The sequence below is a fragment of the Pocillopora damicornis genome, chromosome 14, assembly GCF_964200805.1.
Source record: "Pocillopora damicornis chromosome 14, jaPocDami1.2, whole genome shotgun sequence".
NCBI classification, from domain to species: domain Eukaryota; kingdom Metazoa; phylum Cnidaria; class Anthozoa; order Scleractinia; family Pocilloporidae; genus Pocillopora; species Pocillopora damicornis.
The window spans coordinates 14,218,282-14,238,210 of NC_142683.1; the positions used below are offsets into that span (position 1 = coordinate 14,218,282).

A 19,929-nucleotide genomic window follows, 5' to 3' on the forward strand; every position below is an offset into this window, starting at 1 on the left:
TTTCGGAAAGTTTTAGAACAATCTGTTCACCAATCCACACAAAAATTGCAATCACATGAGCATGTACTTTTATAGAACGGGCAAGGTAAAACGCTAAAATGTTGAAAAGGATAGTGTTTTTCTTTTAATTTTGTTTTTATTCTTGGGTCTTGACCATGTTATTTGAAGTCTGCTCATCCCAAAGTAAAATTTTCTATTACGTATACGTGCGTAATAACTTTTTGGAAGACCTTTTCAATAACGGAAAACTCACTCAACCTTGCACTTTCGTTTTCGATTTAAAATTCATTTCCTTTGAAGAAATCCGCTGACAGAGGCAATTTCAATGAGATGTCTGTGATTTATGGCAGCGAAGATCTAAACTTTTTTCGGCTCACAAAATGCGTTCATGATTATTCGACGGCAGCACTGAGAAAAGTGTTCATACAAGAATGGAATAAGATTTATGCTTCCTCTCCATGGCAAAATGACACTTCGAGCGGATCACAACTGTTAGCGGAAGAGATGCCACCGCATCACTCTCGACTTTTTGATCCGGTGTATTGTAATGATTACCGAGATGTCAAGAATCATTTGTCCAACGGGAACATCGAAACTTGGGACATAACTACACTAGTTTTTGCTCTGAATTACTCGCACGCTCTTGGTCCCACTCGAGGCACAGTCTACGGGAAGAGAATTTTAAACGCTATACATCAAATTCGAAGGGTTAGAAATGCAATGTCGGCGCACGCTGCAAGAGCATCGATATCTCACGCCACATTCAAGACAAGCGTGATGACTTTAATAACAGCTGTTCAAGGCTTGCTTTCAAAATCTAATCCGATTGTTGAAAATCTTCAGCAAATGCTGACTGAAAGGGAATTCAACACGAACGAACTTCTAAACTACAAAAAATGGTTGAAAAACGAACGTGATCACTCGCGGTCGCTTGAAAGGGTTGTGAAAACATTAGAAGAAAAAATTGAAGAGAAACCTGGGCACAAGAGGAAAACTCCACGGGATGAGACCAGGAATTTAAGTTCAGAACACCACAGAAGGAACGACGCCAAACAATTGGCTACGACTTCTATTGATCAAGTGCCTTCAAGATGGAAACTAAAAATTTTCACCAGGGGAAGGTACACCAGACTGATAGATAAATCTAATTCATTATCTTTCAATTTTTGCTGGGAAGATCTCGAGAAGTTTTTGCAAGGATTTAGCGGCGATAGGGATATAGAAATATTTGCTAAAATCCAAGCAGCTTGCGCGCTCAACCAGCGCTCAAGAAAGGAAGACTCGCTGAAGATGCTAGATGGCCTGAAGTCCTCTTGCGGTTTCAATAGAGAATACGGGTATGTGCGTTTAAGCATGAAATTTAAGAAATTCACATCTATGCTCATATATCAGTCAGCAAAACGAGGAACGAAATTAAATGGCGGAGTGACATGAACGAGGGGGGCCTGGGAAGGGTTATACAGCGAAACCACTGCTCAGTACCGACGCGCCGTTTGATAATTTCTCTCCTTTTCACTAACTGAACGGCTAGAGTGACACCAGAGCAGCCCAAGGTAATACTTAGCCCTTTATCTCCCAAGATCTGATCGTTAATTCTCCCCTTTCGCTGCTAAACACTTCTTTGTAAATAAGTTACGAGAATTTGGTGTCAGATCGAGATAAAAACTTCAACCCGATAAGTTTCCAGTGAGAATGGAACACTAAAACAAAACAACCAATCAGATTTCAAGAAATTTTTTAGAGCAACCTATCAAGTTGCAGGAAAATGCAAGACAAAAAGGCCATTGTAAAGCAATTTCGCTACTGTAACGAAGTCTCCAGAAATCAATAGAACATTGATTAACCATAACGCTATCGCATAAGCTGAGCTAGAATCTTCTCCATATTCCGGAACATTCTATTGAGTTATTTTAAGGATATGTCATAATTAGTCTCTAGAATGTTCTTGCTGCTAAAAATAGTGTTTCAGAAATAAGTATGATGTAATCGGCTACTATAAATAAGGTCCGAGGTCGTAAGGTTTTCAGAAGTTTAAGATAAATAATAAGTGTTTGAAAAGGAAAACAAGAATCTTCTTTAGGCTTCTTGACACTACTCCCGTTGTTCTGTTAAGAAATTGCGGCTGTTGACCAAAATCCAGTATTATAATTATTGAATTACGTGGTCTCAGTATGAATGTAAAGACGTGTCGTTCAAGTTTATTCCGAAATCATTCTTTAAGTATCAAACTAATTATAACTTGATCTCTTCATTTACCATTATATCGGTTATAAAAACTAACAAGGGGAATAATGAACGCATGATGATCGCACAACATAGGCTATTAAATGTACTCGTATTGTAATTTCGTACAGCGTACTAGAACGTAGTTATTTCCTTGAATGATTAATTTTGTTTTAATTTTTAGGTTTTTAGCACATGCAAGGATAAGAATATGTGTGGCATTCGTTTTACATGACATGGGAAACGACGACGAAGCAATGAGAGAGGCTGACGAAGCACATAAGATGTTAAGAGATGGGGAATGCTTTGAGGATTTTGTAGAGATACACAACGTGAAAGCAAATATCATCTTATCTAGAAGCAAGAACAGCACAGAAGATCGCAAACTCGTTCTTTTTCATTTGAACAGTTCACTCGATTTTTGCGGGAAAGTCTCAGTTGATAAGAGTGTTACCATGGTACAAGTGACAATGCGCAAAGCTCTGGTTCATTTAGGTTATTATCAGCATGGTATTGCCAAAGAAGTGTCAAAATCTGACGTTGATGTCGCCGAGACTGTTTTGAGCCGTATTTCATCTCAACAAATCGAGAGATTGTCCGAGAGAAGCAAAATTTACTACAACTATTGTCAGGCATTGCTTGCCTTCAGGAAAGGTGATTCTGAGAAAGCAAAGAAATTGGAACAAAGAGCAAGACGAAAATGTGAGCTGCAGTCTCTACATAACGAGATACAACAGCTTGATATGCTGAGAAGCCTCTTCAGTGAACAAGCGGAGGAGATAACGAGTGAGGGAGCCAACATATCCGGATAACGAGCGACTAGATTTTAAATGAAGAGTGCACGATAAACAGATAACCGCCCGAACATAAACCGACGTGCGAACGAACTTCAACGAACTAGAGACTGCCTCGTGCCCAGACCTCTCCCTGCTGAAAAAATGGACGTACATTCGTGAACCACCTGTGGAAGAGAATGGGTTGACGAACTAAAAAAAAGAAAAAAATAATTAAAAAAAAAAAAAACACAACATACATAGCTACATTGATAAAACTGATTTCAAAATTTTTCCTCTAAACACAATTATCCCCGCCATCGCAAATATAACCTCACTACCATAAATCAAACTCAGAAATGGTCGTTCCATCAGATTTACTGAATTCTTAAAACATTATGGCCAGTTTTTTCATAATCCGTGACTGCATTGGTGTGGCTTTCCTTCGCTCAGTGATTCCTCCTAAAAACTGACGCCACTCCCTCAACCAATCAGAAGCAAAGCTAAGAACAACCAGGACTTGGCCGCCCGCGTTTTCCCGCGCTTTGGGCAGCTCTCATAGACTCTTTAAGGTATCTTCTGATTGGATGTTGTAATTACTTTGGTTTTGATTGTACTAAACTCAATCGAAAAACTTTCTAGACTGATTCTATTGATGTGAAGTTTATATTAAATAATTCATATTTGTACTGCGGTTGTAGATGGAAGTGGAAATGTGATCATCGCAGTAAATTTTCCAATTTAAGCAGTTGGAAAGAAGAAGCCTGAAAAAAATCAGGGCTTCAACGGGATTCGAACCCGTGACCTCCGCGATACCGGTGCGATGCTCTACCAACTGAGCTATGAAGCCACACATTGGGAGCGAGGTCAATTTATTGAGTTCATATCTTCCCGTGCAGTGAAATGATGTGAAGTTTATATGAAATAATTCATATTTGTACTGCGGTTGTAGATGGAAGTGAAATGTGATCATCGCAGTAAATTTTCCAATTTAAGCAGTTGGAAAGAAGAAGCCTGAAAAAAATCAGGGCTTCAACGGGATTCGAACCCGTGACCTCCGCGATACCGGTGCGATGCTCTACCAACTGAGCTATGAAGCCACACATTGGGAGCGAGGTCAATTTATTGAGTTCATATCTTCCCGTGCAGTGAAATGATGTGAAGTTTATACGAAATAATTCATATTTGTACTGCGGTTGTAGATGAAAGTGAAATGTGATCATCGCAGTAAATTTTCCAATTTAAGCAATTGGAAAGAAGAAGCCTGAAAAAAATCAGGGCTTCAACGGGATTCGAACCCGTGACCTCCGCGATACCGGTGCGATGCTCTACCAACTGAGCTATGAAGCCACACATTGGGAGCGAGGTCAATTTATTGAGTTCATATCTTCCCGTGCAGTGAAATGATGTGGAGTTTTTATATGAAATAATTCATATTTGTACTGCGGTTGTAGATGAAAGTGGAAATGTGATCATCGCAGTAAATTTTCCAATTTAAGCAATTGGAAAGAAGAAGCCTGAAAAAAAAAATCAGGGCTTCAACGGGATTCGAACCCGTGACCTCCGCGATACCGGTGCGATGCTCTACCAACTGAGCTATGAAGCCACACATTGGGAGCGAGGTCAATTTATTGAGTTCATATCTTCCCGTGCAGTGAAATGATGTGAAGTTTATATGAAATAATTCATATTTGTACTGCGGTTGTAGAATGACCCTAAGAATGACCAACATCAAATTTCTCTTTACAATATCACCCCTGACTCACACACTGAGGTCGTAAGAATAGAGGAAGTGATCACCAACAAAAGAAGCTTTTGATTGGTAAACAAATTCTCCATGTCAGCACCTTAGGAAATGTATAAAGAACAGTAAGGAGAATATTGTTATGGGTAATTGTTGTTGCTTACAGAAATTTCCAGACTGTTGAGTCATGCTGACTTGCATAACGAAGAACTTTCCAGAACATTTTATCAAGTCACGTACTTATTATGTAATACTAAAATAGTTCTTAAGTAAGCTTTTGGAATGATCCAGAACACTTTGTGAATATATGAATAAAGACTCGCTTATGTAGTAGAAAGTAGATGTTATCATTGTAGCGACGACTGTTTTGAAAGAGTTAATGCAGAGGATTGCTTGTTTCAAAGGACTTAGGAGACAGCAGTGAGATTTTGTTAGTGGTGAGCTAAGATATAAACCGTTTTGCGCTTAATTAAGTTTATTAACGATAGGTATTGTATTACTTTGAAGAGTCGTTCCTTGTTAAGAACATTACTCGCTGTTTAATAAAGTAGTTGAATTTGTGGAATTGTAGTGTTTTCCTGTCGGTAAGTTTATACCGTAACAATATGCATACTAATGATAGGTTGTTAAAGGTTAAGATAACAGCTGTCGATAGTTATCCTCTTGAACGCATGTATATGACCACAATCCAGCATGGATCACCGTTCAACAATCGTACCAGGCATAAATTTTCTTTGTGCGATACGTTAACACAAGTTATCATACTAAGACTAATAGACAAGAATCTAAGGAAAATTGTGTCCCAGCAACCTTAGCCATGCCCTGAATAAGAAGCAGTGTTCCGTGCATGTATATGTATACATAAAGGGGGTAATTTTCTAAAGAAACTGTGGTGCTGCGTCGTTAGGAGAGTAGAACAGGAAATTTAGTGTTACAACTGAGTTGAAAACGTAAATTGACCACTGTAAAGAGTCTAAAGGTTGATGTTTTGTGCGTCTACAATTGCTCTGTTTTCACCTCAGTTAACACTAAATTACATATATATATTTATATATACATACGTCGATTTCGAGTGCTTACGCATTTCAGCTTCCAAATCAATGTAAGTATCAGAGCAACTGAGCATCTAACCCTCCGCCCTCAACACAACAACAATCAACTAATGACAAGTTACGATTAATGTTGAGTTAGGGGAGGGGGTTGGTGCAAATTTACTCAGGCACGTCTACAAGTTAACTAGTACAAAGCAACCCAACAATTGCAACCCAAGGAATTAATCAAAAAAAGGCGCAATTCGTTAACAAAAAACAAAAACGTTTTGAAACACAAATCATTAAAACTAGAAACTAATTACGAAAAAGACTTAAATAAAATTACGTAAAAAGGGAGAGAAGACTGAAAGATGTTCTGAAATGACTTAACTTTGAAATGTAAGTTTTTAATGATAAATGAACGCAAAATGTGAAAAACAGCGTTTAGAATATTAGTTTGCGAGACGTATAAAATAACATTTTTGAAAAATCAACGCTGAACTCTGATGTAATTGTGTTTTATCCTTAAAAAAATTCAAAACTAATATTAGACTCAAATATAATTATACGTATGTATTAAGTAAAATTAGAATACTTTCAAGATGGTATCTTTTCAAACGGTCCCCGAAATAATTCAATATTTATCCATTTTTTTGGAGTGTCGCTGGATTCACAAAAATTTAACCCAATTATACACAAGTTAGGCTTCTATGAACGAAATAATAATAAAAATAATATTATTAATGATAATATTAAATCAAAAAGTATGAGTTAAATATTAGTTAAATATTGTTCCATTAATTTGTACGAAAAATTATTTTCAATTCCAGTATAGACTTCAGGGGTGTTAAGGAACAGCTAGCTAAACTTCTGATTTCAAAAACTGAGCTGCCCATTCAATGGCTACTATGGTGTCTGATAACTCCTCTTTCACAACCACCCAATTCCCATTATGTGGGCCATTGTTGACCGCTTCAACTAGGGCGTCGTGGAGGCCTGGGAACGTGGCACTTGCGTAAGAGTTGTAGAGACTAGGGGCGAAAATTGAATGCCTACGAACAAAAGAATAAAGACGTTATTCAAACACTTGGGCCGCAAGGAAATAAATTAAAAGGACACAAGTACTACAGACAAGCGCGTGCAAGCGGAGGCCCTTACGCGAGAAATAATGCCTTCAATTACGCACATGTGCCCGCCTTCTTTAACGCGTGGTAATGACGTGCTTCACGCGCGCCAGCGAAAAGACTATCACAGTAGCTAAAGAACAGTATGAAGAGTTCACTTGTTCTAATATTGAAAACATTGAGTAGGCCATATCAAGGAAGTAGCAGTCATGTTATTTTGCAAAACTTTGAATTCCTAACAGACAAAAGAAATATTTCCTAAGCTCGCGATTGCTAATCCACCATAATTGACTATAGCAAAATAAAATTCCTTTCTACCAGTAATTGGGCGTACTTTGCAGCGCAACCTTTCAGAACTTGAGGAAAGTCAATAGAAGATTGAGATGGCCCAACAAAAGCGAAGGATTAACATCGATAGCGATAAGATTTGTCACAAGATCTCGTAACGAAGATGGTCTCACGCATTCAGGGTCTTAGAGTGTCAAGTAGTTTGTCACTTCTTGCCTGACGGACTCGTCCAATCGCAATGTCTGATTTATTACCACTCACCAGTAAAGAGGCCTTCCCGGCAGTCCTTCAGAGTTAAGGAAGTTCTTTTCCAGTCCTGTCAAACGGTCATTGATAAAGGAAAGCTTCCATGGGCTTGAGAAGAAAAGATAAACAAGGCGTACTGATCAGCACCGGATAGTTACATTTACTTTTACGAACTATTGGGCTGATTAGCCTTAAACTAGAATGTTCCATGGAAAGATCTGATGGGCTTGTGAATTCTTGACCTAAGGCTGGTTGGCCTGTGACTTGGATGTCCTTAACCCAACAACTTTTGCTCCAACAGGGTTTCTCTTTACAAACATCTTGTGCATCTCGCAGCGTTGTTATTAATTTCGTCAGAGCCTTGGAACGCGGGTTCAGGCGAAAAGCTTGAAGTTTGAGCTTGTTTTCTGGTTAAATTTTTGATTTTGTTTTGTTTTTGCGTTTGCTTTTTATTTTCAACCTATCAAATGACACATTTGCTGAAAATATGAGAGAGGATTGTAGATAGAAATAGTAGAGATAATAAGTTTTTGAGCTCGGAGAGAGGATTGCCTCCCTTTGGATCATAAATTAGCTCTGAAAAGCCAGACATTACTTAGGGACAGGGGGAGGGGAAACTTACTGCGATGGACTTGCATATTCTCCAGAAAGAGTAACAACTCTTCTAAACATTTTTCTTTTAGCACAGAAAAAATATATTTTTTAAATCACTGCATAGGAAATAAATAATATAAACATACGATACATCACTTTACACTTAAGTGGTGGTGCGAAACTCTCCTATGCATGCCATGGCAAGGATAATTAATTCTGCACTATTCGGTCGAACCATAGCCTACGAAAATACTCCTTTAACGGAGAGAAAAGGAGTTTTTACTTACTCATTGAGGTCTACATTGGCGATAAGTGACTGCATATTTTCAGCTCCATCTTCAAACTTCTTGACAGCCTTCTCCAAGTATTCTGAAACGAATAACAGAGTTCAACTCGAGGAAAATTTCCGCAATGGAAGTTCTGAGAACCCTAGAGAGTTCAACAAAATTTCTGGCCTTTTTCCTAAAAATTGCGCCATGCGAAAATAGACCAGTGTGAAGTCTTTCACAGACGACCTACACTTGAACTAAAGCGGGGAACTGTAAATTTGAGTAATTTACAGAGAAGTGCTCAGCCATGATATAGGAATTGAGGGGAATAAATACACTGATTTCCCAACGTATATAGAGCTAAAACCAATTTGCCTTGGTCAGTCGTGTTTCCCGCGCTTAACGCGCTTTCCTTGTTTTCATGTTAGGCTCCTAGTGGCTCTTTTTGATTTGTCACCTTTGTTCTGGTTTGCCAATACGATAAGTATGGTTTTGTTTTCTCGACAATCAATTAAACAGGAGATTAACGCTTTATTAATGTCAAGTTTCGATCGCAAAAGATAATTTCCTCCACGAAGCACTGTTATGCATGAAGTACGATTATGCTCTGAAGTACTATTATGCTCTGATCGGCTGATACGCCCCATCAATATATTTGTTTCGCTTTTTTTTCTACACGAAACGAAAGATGTTTGAAAGTCTCAATATTACAAAAGAGATGGTTAGCGTGCAGCGAGCAACCATCGAGTTATGGATGCACGCGGGAGGTTGCTAAGCACGAAAGAAGCGTAAGAGTCGCACGAGGTGATAGCCAAGTGTTACTCTAGCATCTTAGGTGCTTAGCAACCTCCCGCATGCATCCATAACTCGATGATCGCATGCTACAGGCTAACCATTTCTTAATTCACGCTCCAAATAAAAGCCACGACAGAAATCACAATGTACGTACTTACTTAGAGAAATTCCTTTTTGTTTGAGAGATTTTCCATATTTTGTATTTATGTCGTGAAAACCTTTGTTAAGGGCAACGGCGTAGTCCGAGCAGTTGATTGGCAGGACAGGAGTCTCAGCCAATAGGAATGCAGTACTGACCCATATTCGTGCGATAGCTAAGTGGGTTGTAAACTGCGGATCCACGAACTTCTTGACGTAGTAGAATGTATCATGGATACTGTGATATGTCGGGTACGCAGAGATGTTATGAAACTGGTACTAGAAAAAAAAATTGAGGAAAGAAATTGATAAAGAAGAAAGGCAACATTCTTGGTGGCCTGAGTTCCTAAACGGGAACTGTTTATTCTGAGTCGCAAATCAAAGTCGTGGCTGTAAGGCGCATGTGTAAATCCAATTTTCTTTTTTCAACAGGTAGGCTTCAATAAAGTGAAATGCATGTATAAACACTGAGCGGAAGGGGCAGAATATTCCACATATTTTTTTAAATGCCTTACACGTCTTTCCAATGGAAAATTCCACACGGAAATGACATTTTCAAGTGCAATAAGCTTGCGAGTATGCGCCGATATGCGTCTAGTTTAAACTAAGTAGTGCATACCATGTCAAAAACGTATCGGATATCCGCTGAAGGGACTCCAGCTCTTTGACAAAATGGAGAATAGTCACTGCCAGAGCCAAGAGGAGGAACCCTTGGAACAAAAAGATAAAGGAGAGATGATCAGACTGGAACAAACAGAAACGTTATGTTAGTTCACAATAGGAAGCTTAACCAATCACGACGAAAAGAACGAAGAAGACGTCGACTAAACGTGGGGGGACTGGGACAAGAACGCCGTTTACGGCGGAAAAATACTACGTGACTACAACTGGTGGAGTAACACGGTTCCTGTAGTATGGGGCGATTTTGGTGTATCGCTACTCCTCCGGGGTGGGCTGCTGATCCATAGAAAGTTCCCCACCCCCAGCAATTCGTCATGTTTCCCTGAAAATTTCCTGGTACCTGGATACCATAACACAAAAAGTAAATACAAAGTACATAAGGGAGCGAAATGTAATTTATGTAAACTGTAACTTACTTTGGATTCAGTCCATCTGCAGCTGGAAATTTATCCAGCCAGTTATCATAAACCGATTGTCTAATATCAATAGGATTTTTCACCTGAAAGAGAAGAGAGGAATTATCTTAAATTTTACTCTTGTACTGTGGCAGTCTCTTCATCGAAATTCCTCAGCTATACCACGTCCCTCTCCAGTAAGTTTAGGGTTCTAAGCTCCATTGGTGAAAGAAATTCCCCCCTAAAAAGGCCATAAACGATCGATGTTTTAAACCGCCGTTACAACCTGTATGTGCTTAAGCACTCTCAAGATCTGTCCGATACATAGCCTCAGAGAGTTCTCATTGGCCCGGCCTTGTTTTTGACAAACACACATGTCAAAAAATTACCTGTTTTGAAGCGTTAAACAAAACCTGGTGCAAGAGAGGGCTGGCTCTAACATAAAGGCTGTAGTTTCCTAGAGAAAAACAAATGACAAAATAATCATGTCACCGAAAAAAACGACCTTACGACTGCGGCAAGTTATTCCTTGTCGAGATTGCAGTTTTTAGATAGTACCCTAGAGGAAAGTTGTTATTTTTTTAAGCGTTTTACGGTCGTGTAGAGGCACGCGCGAGGCGAGTGTAAGGAGAGCGCAAAAGACGAGACACGCGTGTCAAGGGAAGTGCTGGAAAAAAAGGTCCCTTCCTCTCTCTTCGCGTTTGCCTCGCGTGCACCGTGGGTTCTCCTCACTTTCACTACGCGTTCGACTCGCGCTCACCTCGCGTTCGCCATGCGATTGTCTCCATTTGTCTGAATTTTCGTTTCAAGTATTTAAGCCCAGGTATCAGTCCACTAAACTACGTACACATGTACATTCACGTGGGTCTTACCTCTAATGGGAGAGTCAACATTCAGGTAAGCCACTGCTCTTTGATAAAGTAAGTGAACGTTGTCCTAAAAGACAAAAATTGTAGCACGTTACTAATGATAACTAAAAGTGTATTTACTCTGAGACACTCCGAGCCAAAGAGAACTAAAAAACAAACAAACTGCCTTAAGCGCTTGAAAACTCAAGTCACCAGGTTGCAACTGGCCCAAGTACAAAAAAAACACTGTTAAATTGATGACTTTTAAGGTTTTTGAATTATATGAAACAGCTCAAATCAGACTAATTATTCAATAGCAAGACATCTGTTGTACAAACCTCAACCCACTCTGTTGATCCCAGGAGACCATACTCCTCGCCTCCCCAACTACAGAGAACAATAGATCGCCGTGGTCTCCACCCTGAAAGACGAGTCAGACACCAATTTAGTATTTTAACTTCAAAGATCTTCTGATTGTTAATTCTCTCCTCTACCTGATACACATTTCCTTGTTAAGTAGTTACGAGAATTTGAAAAGAGATCAAGATAACTTCTGCATGATAAGTTTGAGTGTTCTCCTTACCTGTTACTGGATAATGGACGGATAAAGTAGGAAGAGGTTACATGTCAATCACTTTTGGGAGTTAAAGGCAAGCTATATTTCATTTAGTTCGGCTTTTTGCGGCTTCGGTCATTCAGGTTGTTGATAAAAGGCGACCCTTCACAGAATATCCGGGAACAAGATACACGCACGCACGCAAATACAACGATTGCACGCTTAAACAACAGAGGGGACTTTTAACACGCTATCTGCGTGTAAGTTCTGTGCCTCGTTGGCTTTCAGTTATGGCTTGACACGATTTCAACGAAAGACCGCGTTCCAGGTTTGCATAGAATATTGCATGACACACTGACAAGTGGATCATGTGAAATCACAGTACACAGCCCTATGCGCCTGCAGATTGGTTCTTTCTTATGGTCTATTGGAAGACAGACACATGGACGACGTCACCATACACAGTTTTTGCGTCTCTTTAACGTAAAACAAATAGATTCCATTTTGCCGTGCGTCTGTCCAGTAATAGATCACAGAAAATGGCAACTTGTGTTTAAAACATCAGTGCCACACTCGGCTTCGCCTCATGCGTCAATTTTGGTTCTAAACACATTTTGACATCATCTGTCCAACAGATGCACGGTAACATGGAACATATTTTGTCTTGTCACGAGCGTGGTATAACCTTTCTGCACTTAAGAACGCTATCAAGTTGATTCACCTTGTTTGTACTTATTCCCCAGAGCTCTGGCAATCTCCATCAAGCAGGCAGTTCCACTGGAAGGATCAATTCCGCCAAACACCCAAGCATCTCTATGGTTACCTAACAATACCAACCTGTCTAAGAATTGAGATTAAGTTCAGTTTGAACGAAAACAACTTTTATAGCAAAAAAATTTAAGATCTCATTTAGGATGAACGACGACGCTAGTTTCCTACAGCAGTCCAGTTCTGACCAGCTGTTGTACAACGCTGAGCAGCTGCTGAGTACGAAAAAAAATCTCCGCCTGCTCGACAGAGCTGAGTGACGTTTGCGCATGCGTTTAGCTTTGGCGCGGAAAACGTATTTTGAGTCAGGCACGTTCGATTTTCTATTGTCTTGCTTCTGTGCGCTGTTTCCTTGCGCCTGTAGGGCAGGTTAAGTGAACCCAATATTAGTTATGAGTAGTTTTTCATCAACCTCTCTCAAATACCTGGTTCAAGCGATCCTTTTAAGATGGCAATGACGTTGGTGATGTTCCTCTGCGTGTGGTTGTTGTTGGTTTCCACTTCCACTTTCCTGTGTGATCACACAAACATAAATTTATCATGTATGTAACAGAGAAGCTTCGGTTTGTCTCATAATATCCAGTTCAAATATAGTGTCACTGGTGCGCTGTGCCAAGTTTATCCAGTGCAACATTAGAGTTCCTGTGATAATACCACTAGCTCAAACAAAAAACAAACATAAGAGGACGTATATCAAAGGTATACTTTCAAATTATTTGAAAAAGCAAGTAATATTTTGGTGCACAAGAGGTTTCATCTATTTTATTCTGTAATGGTTCTTCATGCTACAGTTGAGCCACACCTCAAATTTTGCACCATTTGAAATTAAACTGCCAAACCAAAATGATTTTTGCATCACCATTCTGTTACCAGTGCCATACTAAAACCAATACACCTTGTTCCAACCATTTCATTAGAAAAGACTGGTGTGGAAGAACCTTTGTGTCCTTCTGCTGGTTAATTTGCATCACTTTTTACTACCTAAATGCCTAATACAGACTCTTTCACCCTCTAACTCTTTAAGTGATTTGCATCTGATTTCTCCTAACAGTCTCACTGCTATATCAAACATTAAGGGCATGAGAATATAGGAAATGATCACTGACCAAAGAAACTCCTGATTGTTTTAAAAACAGACTTGCCTTGTCGTTACATTAAGAAATGAGTGGTCAGAGAACAATGCGAAGAACATGCATACTGATGCTAGGGTGTGAAGGATTAGTTTAAATAGGACCTACAGCTGACTTACCAGTCACTGTAATTACCAGTAAATCCTGGTCCCAGTCGATAAGTGATTTGCAATCCACCTTGCCAGTCATCAGGGGCCTTATCTCCACCAAGCAGGCTATAAGAGTCAGAGCAGGTAAAATCAAAAGAAAATACCATTAACAAGGTGTGTCAAACCATAACTGCCACCTACAGTGGCCCTCACTAGTCCACTACTTAAACTTCATACACCAGAATTGATGATGAAAATTTGCACAGTTATTTAAATACCATCTTTGAAATTTATAAAGTTACTGTTACAGTAGCAATTTCACAGTTTTGAGTGGAAGTGGATGCTCAACTCCACCTGTAGATTTTTCTCAAAGGTTGGTGAAAACTTTGTGGAACATGGGCCATACTAACTGAAAGGATAGTTCCATGCTTAAGGTGCAATTTGCCAAAACAACATGGCATCTTCAAAAATACCTGGTTACATACTACTTCTTGTCAGCCTTCTACTTCCAAACTTGCTAACAGCCCTTATAATCTACCTGCACATAGGTAGTTATTGGAGAAACTGGATAACAAGTCACGTTTGACAAAAATCTCAACAGACCTCAGAAAGTGTTCTGCATCCTCAGCTGAAATTGGATGAGCAGGAATATATGGCATTTTGATTTCATCTGAACTTTTCCGATAAATACCATCTGTTAAAAAAAGTCAAAAACTGTTTTTCACATTTGTGGAGTAATATTTTAATCATAAATCCAGAGAAGGTTAAAATAATCTCAGGAAACACTTTAATTCCCAGATCAAATTTGTAATTCTCCTGACTGCCAGCCATACAATTCTTAAATGTTAGTTCAAAGAATTTAGTATTAGATCAACTAATTATCCCCAAATTGATATTTTTCTTTATTCTCATCACTTACTTGGTTGATAGTGAATTGATATTGTAAGGAGAAATTCTGTCTCAATCACTCATGGGAATTTAAGGGTTAAAAGAGGTGACAACAAAAAGAACAGAATGTTTGGACAAGTTGGCAGTTTCAAGGGTAACTTGTTAAGCACTGGACATGATCAGGAGGGAAACAGTCCTTTTTTTTAACATAAAAAGATTACTAATATCAGGGTTTTCAAAATAAGGCAGCAACCAGCACCTTGCACCACCTATTCTGGAAAATGCATTGGTTATTCCAAATACTTGTTGCTCCTGGAGCCCTTACATGCGGTAAAGCCTTTGACTGCTAATGGCACCTACATGTACTTTGTATTACAGTCAACCATGTTACATAAATGAATACTAAGCTGTCACCTTTAGAAGGATATCTTGGAGTGAGAGGATCACCAGTGCCCATGAGGATTGAACCACGCTGCACCCCTGATCTTGGTAGCCACCAGCCATGCGGAAAAAGATCCTCATCTGAGACAGGTGCAAAATCATGAGGGTCATTGTATATCAGGATAGCTTTTGCTCCACACTTCTGTGCATTAGTTACCTGAGAATATGGAATAGAACTCAATTCAAATTAAGCAACCTGAACCCAATATTTTCCATATAATTTTCCATACTCATTATCATGGTATTATCTTTGAGAGAGCAGGAATGGTGTAATGGTAGGTAGAGATTGCATTACATAATGTAATCGCAGGAGAATGGTGTAAAGTCATTGCACATAATTCTTCTAATCTAACTATAAAATAGCCTCTGCCTTGAAATTTACCAAGATAATTTTGCAGTGTAACCAGAGAATTCTGTAATCTCTTCTGCCATAGCCCTTGGGTAAGGGTGCCTCTCACCACTGTGACTTGGCTTTGAACCTTACACTCAATGTCACGAGTGGGTTAAGCTTACTACTGGTTTATACCTTGATATTTTTTCTCTGCGTTTTGTGGTTTCCCACAATAAGATACAATTCTAATCTAATAAGGTGTATGAGTGAGTGAGAAGAATCACTCTGTGGAGGTCTACTGCCAAATCCAATTCATTCATCTTTGAGTTCATTTCCTATTCATTTATTTATACACTGACCATGGATAAAAAAAACCAGCAATCAGAAAGTCAAGACTAAAGAAGGGCCAAAGTGGGAGGGGGGAAATTGTGCATGTTCCACGTACATCAAAAATTGAAATATTGTATCGTGAAAAATCAGATGAACAACTTTAAGGTTCACATATTGCAAAGAGCATAAAATTCATGTGGTTTTAATTTTGTAATTTCACTGGTCATGAGAATTAAAAGCAATTCCATATCAAGCAATAACCCCTTCCCCCTCCCCCTCACTGAACTAAAACCACTGGACCCACCTGGGTGGGCCTCACCACACTACTCACTGCAGGGTAATTTGGTTTTATCAACTGAGTTGATGACATAAATTCGTCCAAATATAGAGTTTTAAAGCTGACATTTCAAGCAATAGCCCTATGTTTTTTGTCTGACAAAAGGCTGACGCTCCAAATGTCAGCTTTAAAACTCTTTATGGTGGCCAAATTACATTTATCAACTCAGTTTAAAGGACTAAATTACCCTGTTATATTCTCCCACTGACATAGCATCACAGTTTCTATAGAAACTTACCCCCTTTATTTACTATAAAGATTAGTTGTACAAGTCAAACAGCCTGCTTCTTATCAAGCCTTACACCCTGTATTGATCTGTTACCTTGTCACCTCTAAAGACACGCCCATATCTTGCGATGACAATCTTCCCAGAACAGTTGACATTCATACTTTGCAGTAGTTTAAAATCTTCACGTCTTCCATAATTGACATAAACCAAGTCACCCTGAAAGGCAATACAGATCAAACTGCATGCAAAGGTTATAGTGACGTACATCAACCTAACCTTGTTTAAACTACAGTGTGGATTGCAATTACTTTTGATAAAAGCACAAGTTCTAGATTGTTTGGATGAGAAAAAAGGAATGGAGGAAAACTAGGCAATAGAATTTTGAAAAAACAATTCCTGCAAAAAGTGAAGTGAAAAGAAAAATAGAAATTTTCTGGAATTGAACTGTTTTATGGAGTGCTATCCTGAGTTTACAAAAATTCTGGCAGGAACTTGTATCAAGATGAAAAAAAGGGTAAATAAAAGGAGTGAATAAACAACATTAAAGGGCTCCCTGTGCTTTTCCCAGTTAATATTTCTGGCAGATTTTCTTGCATTCAAAGAAATCAAACAAGGGCCATATATACACTGATATACTATAGATCTTATCGTGTACATGAAGCTACATGGGTAATTAGAGTCTTATTCTAATTGTCTACCCCACTGACATTTTTTTCATGAACATAAATGTCTGCTTTACCCTCCAGAAGCAGTGCTGTTAAAAAAAAATGTTCCACGCCTAATTCTAAGCAAAGTTTAAGAAAATAATGGCAAGAAAATTTTCATAAATCAGCCATATTATACTTCATTTAACTAGCATTGTTTGTTACCTTTTCTTTGCCAGTAGGTGAATAGCCACTGAAAGGAGGCAATGCATTAGATGAATTTTCAGATTCCTCCATAACCTTCTCCTTCTCAGCAGTTTGAAACCTAACTGTTCCACTTCCATCATAAAGTTTGGCTCCATTAATTTTTCCTTCCACAGGGAAGGAGAGAAGAACATTATATTGAAGTAACTTGACCTCAAAGCCATAACTTTCCCATCTTTCCCTGATCCACTCCGCTAGTTCAGTATTTCTTTTAGAGCTTGCATGATGAGGATGAAGGGTCAAATTCCTGAGGGAAAAAAACATTGATCATGCTTTAAATCAGCAAATGAGAAATAACTTTTTAAACCCTGATCGAATTCATTTGCAATAAAAGAAGGCTTAAGTCCGCCAATATGAACAAAACTCAGCATTTTTATTCAGATACTAACTTTGATGAGCTATATAAAACTATTTTATTCAGTGCTGATTAAAAAAATCCTAACAAAAATGTTTCTTCTTAAAGTCACTTAATAATATCTGTTTTTATTTGACTCAGTTTTTAAAGTCTCACAGCATGTTCATTTGTACCCTTGTGAGCTACACAATGTTTAATTCCTGAATCACAATGGATATTTCAAGAGAGTTGGATTTGATTAACATACAAAGCACACTGTAAGAGTGAAGATGGTTCACTTTTTTGTCATTTTATTCTACCAGATTTTTTTGCAGAAGTTTATTCTAAAACTTTGATCTTTAAGAGTGACTAACATCTAATTTCTCCATACAATATCACCCCTGAATCAAACATTATGGCCATGAGAATAAAGGAGATGATCACCAACTAGAGAGGCTCTTGATTGTTGAACAAATTCTCCTTGACAAAACCTTTGGAAATGTCTAGGGAGTAGTATGGAGAATATGCATATTGATGTTTGGGAGTAAAGAGTTAAAGCTGACAGGGAACATTTCTGACCAAAACAACTGCAAGAATTAAAACATGCAATATTTTCATGCTTTACAGAGCATAATCCAAGTAAAACATCTGAGCATGGCTAAGATATGACAACATGAATGATGGCTAAAAAATGTATTTTCAACATACTCAAAAAATGTAATAATCATTTTTAACCCTTTAACTCCCAGAAGTGATTAACAGGTAACTTCTTCCTATAATATCCATACATTATCCAGCAAACAGGTAAGGAGAATACTCAAAACTTATCAGGTAGAAGTTGTTATCTTGATCTGACACCAAATTCTCATAATTAATTTATGAGGAAATGTGTAGCAGCTAGAGGGGAGAATTAACAATCAGATCTTGGGAGTTAAAGGGTTAGTAAGAATTTTTTACTGACTGGAAGTCGTTTACTTATAGGGAGGGAGCAAGGGGGATTTGACTCGCAAAAATGGAAAGAAAAAAACTCATTTGGGCCCAAGTCCATATTGATGTATTGTTTAAAGTGTATTTCTAGGCTCCATCAAAAACTGATAGGAAGATATAAACAAAATCTGTGAATAAACCGTGCAGAAAAAGCTGAAACCTGGCTGCACCTTCGCCTAGTCACGCACGAAACGTACATGTCAAGAAGGTGCCAAAAAAATAATCTACATGCTTCGTGCATCCTCGATATGAGTCTATCTGCTGACAACCCTTCCAGATCGACTACATACTGTGTTACCAGCTGTGCGATAAGCAAAACTTTTTAAACACGCATTTTCATCGAAGTAGAGCGCGTCACAAAACCGCTTCCAACTCCGTTTCTGTGCATCACGCACAGAAAATAACTGATACACTGTAACAAATTTGCTTGGAGAAGAAACGATTAAAAATAAATTGGTTTTTCTCACCTGCTCTTATGAGAAAACGTCGATCTTTAAGCTTCAGTTAATCGTCAATTGATTGCTCTCAAAAGATGCAATAATGTAAATAGTTTGAACAAACCTTAAATTTCCTTCGATCTGATCTGCAGACATTTCTGCCAGGATATCCTGCAGTCGAACTTGCGAAGGTGCCGGGGACGACGGAACATCGCCACTGCCTTCTTTTTTACATTTAAATACAGTTTTTCGTACCATATACCCACCAATAAATGCCGCAGCTACAGCACCAATTATTACTACAACGGCTGTTATTCGTATAACATTACACCGATTTTCCCCTTTATTTTTGAGAATTATCATGGGCTGCGCAAGGCTCTCCTCCTCAGGGTGCAGCTCCATTTTGGCATCGATCAGGTTAGAAGTGTCAGACTTATCCATCAGATTACCCCTTTGTGGCCAAATTCAAAGAATTTCAATTGATCCTGGGAATTTTCATCAAGACTGTAGGTTGCAAAGTCTGACGAAAACCAAATGTTATTGAAATTTGCGACCACGCCTTCTCACATATGGTGCGTTCTCGCGCGCCCAATCATGCATGCAATCGCAAATTTATCCAACATTGCACGAAATTATATGGTATTTAGATTTATCATGATTCTTTATATATAAGTGACTATTCCATTAAACACCCATCTTTTCTGATGCACGAGACTAGGCTTAGAGAGTTTTAGCGGCAAAATTCTATTTTTTCACCCTTCGGGGGCCTTCATGTCTTCTGGAACATATGGCGTTGATACATTGCCTAATTGACTCTTCATTTTAAACCAATCATTTCTCTAACTGTTAATCCCGATTAAGTGTAACACGAGAACGAAAAATTCATTACCAATATTAAGTTGTAATATGCAAAAACTCACATAGTAAATGAAAAAAGTCGAGATGTTTGAAATAACTATCTGAACCTTTTAAAGACAGTATTTCTCAATCTTAGTCTTCATGTAATAGAGGGAGA

At 38.5% G+C, this 19,929-nt stretch overlaps 2 protein-coding genes across 3 annotated transcripts; one reads left to right on the forward strand and one right to left on the reverse strand.

Moving 5' to 3' along the window:
• The first annotated feature begins 36 nt into the window (after positions 1-36).
• On the forward strand, positions 37-3,634 carry LOC113665785 (uncharacterized). Of its 2 annotated transcripts, none has more exons than XM_027181509.2 (2): positions 37-1,337; positions 2,408-3,634. In XM_027181509.2, the coding sequence occupies exons 1-2, from the start codon at positions 331-333 to the stop codon at positions 3,033-3,035; spliced, it is 1,635 nt and encodes a 544-aa protein (XP_027037310.2). In that variant the 5' UTR covers positions 37-330; the 3' UTR covers positions 3,036-3,634. The 2 variants fall into 2 exon arrangements, with proteins under 2 accessions (XP_027037310.2, XP_089049636.1); XM_089193510.1 differs by having other exon boundaries at positions 66-1,121.
• Positions 3,635-5,197: 1,563 nt separating this feature from the next.
• On the reverse strand, positions 5,198-19,484 carry LOC113665800 (putative N-acetylated-alpha-linked acidic dipeptidase). Its single transcript, XM_027181524.2, has 17 exons — positions 19,039-19,484; positions 17,118-17,403; positions 16,342-16,464; positions 14,995-15,178; positions 14,296-14,386; positions 13,723-13,818; positions 12,899-12,984; positions 12,427-12,546; positions 11,488-11,570; positions 11,174-11,237; positions 10,691-10,758; positions 10,323-10,405; positions 9,845-9,935; positions 9,246-9,504; positions 8,311-8,392; positions 7,445-7,537; positions 5,198-6,823 (listed from the first exon to the last, which is right to left on the reverse strand). The coding sequence occupies exons 1-17, from the start codon at positions 19,353-19,355 to the stop codon at positions 6,634-6,636; spliced, it is 2,316 nt and encodes a 771-aa protein (XP_027037325.2). The 5' UTR covers positions 19,356-19,484; the 3' UTR covers positions 5,198-6,633.
• Positions 19,485-19,929: the final 445 nt, after the last annotated feature.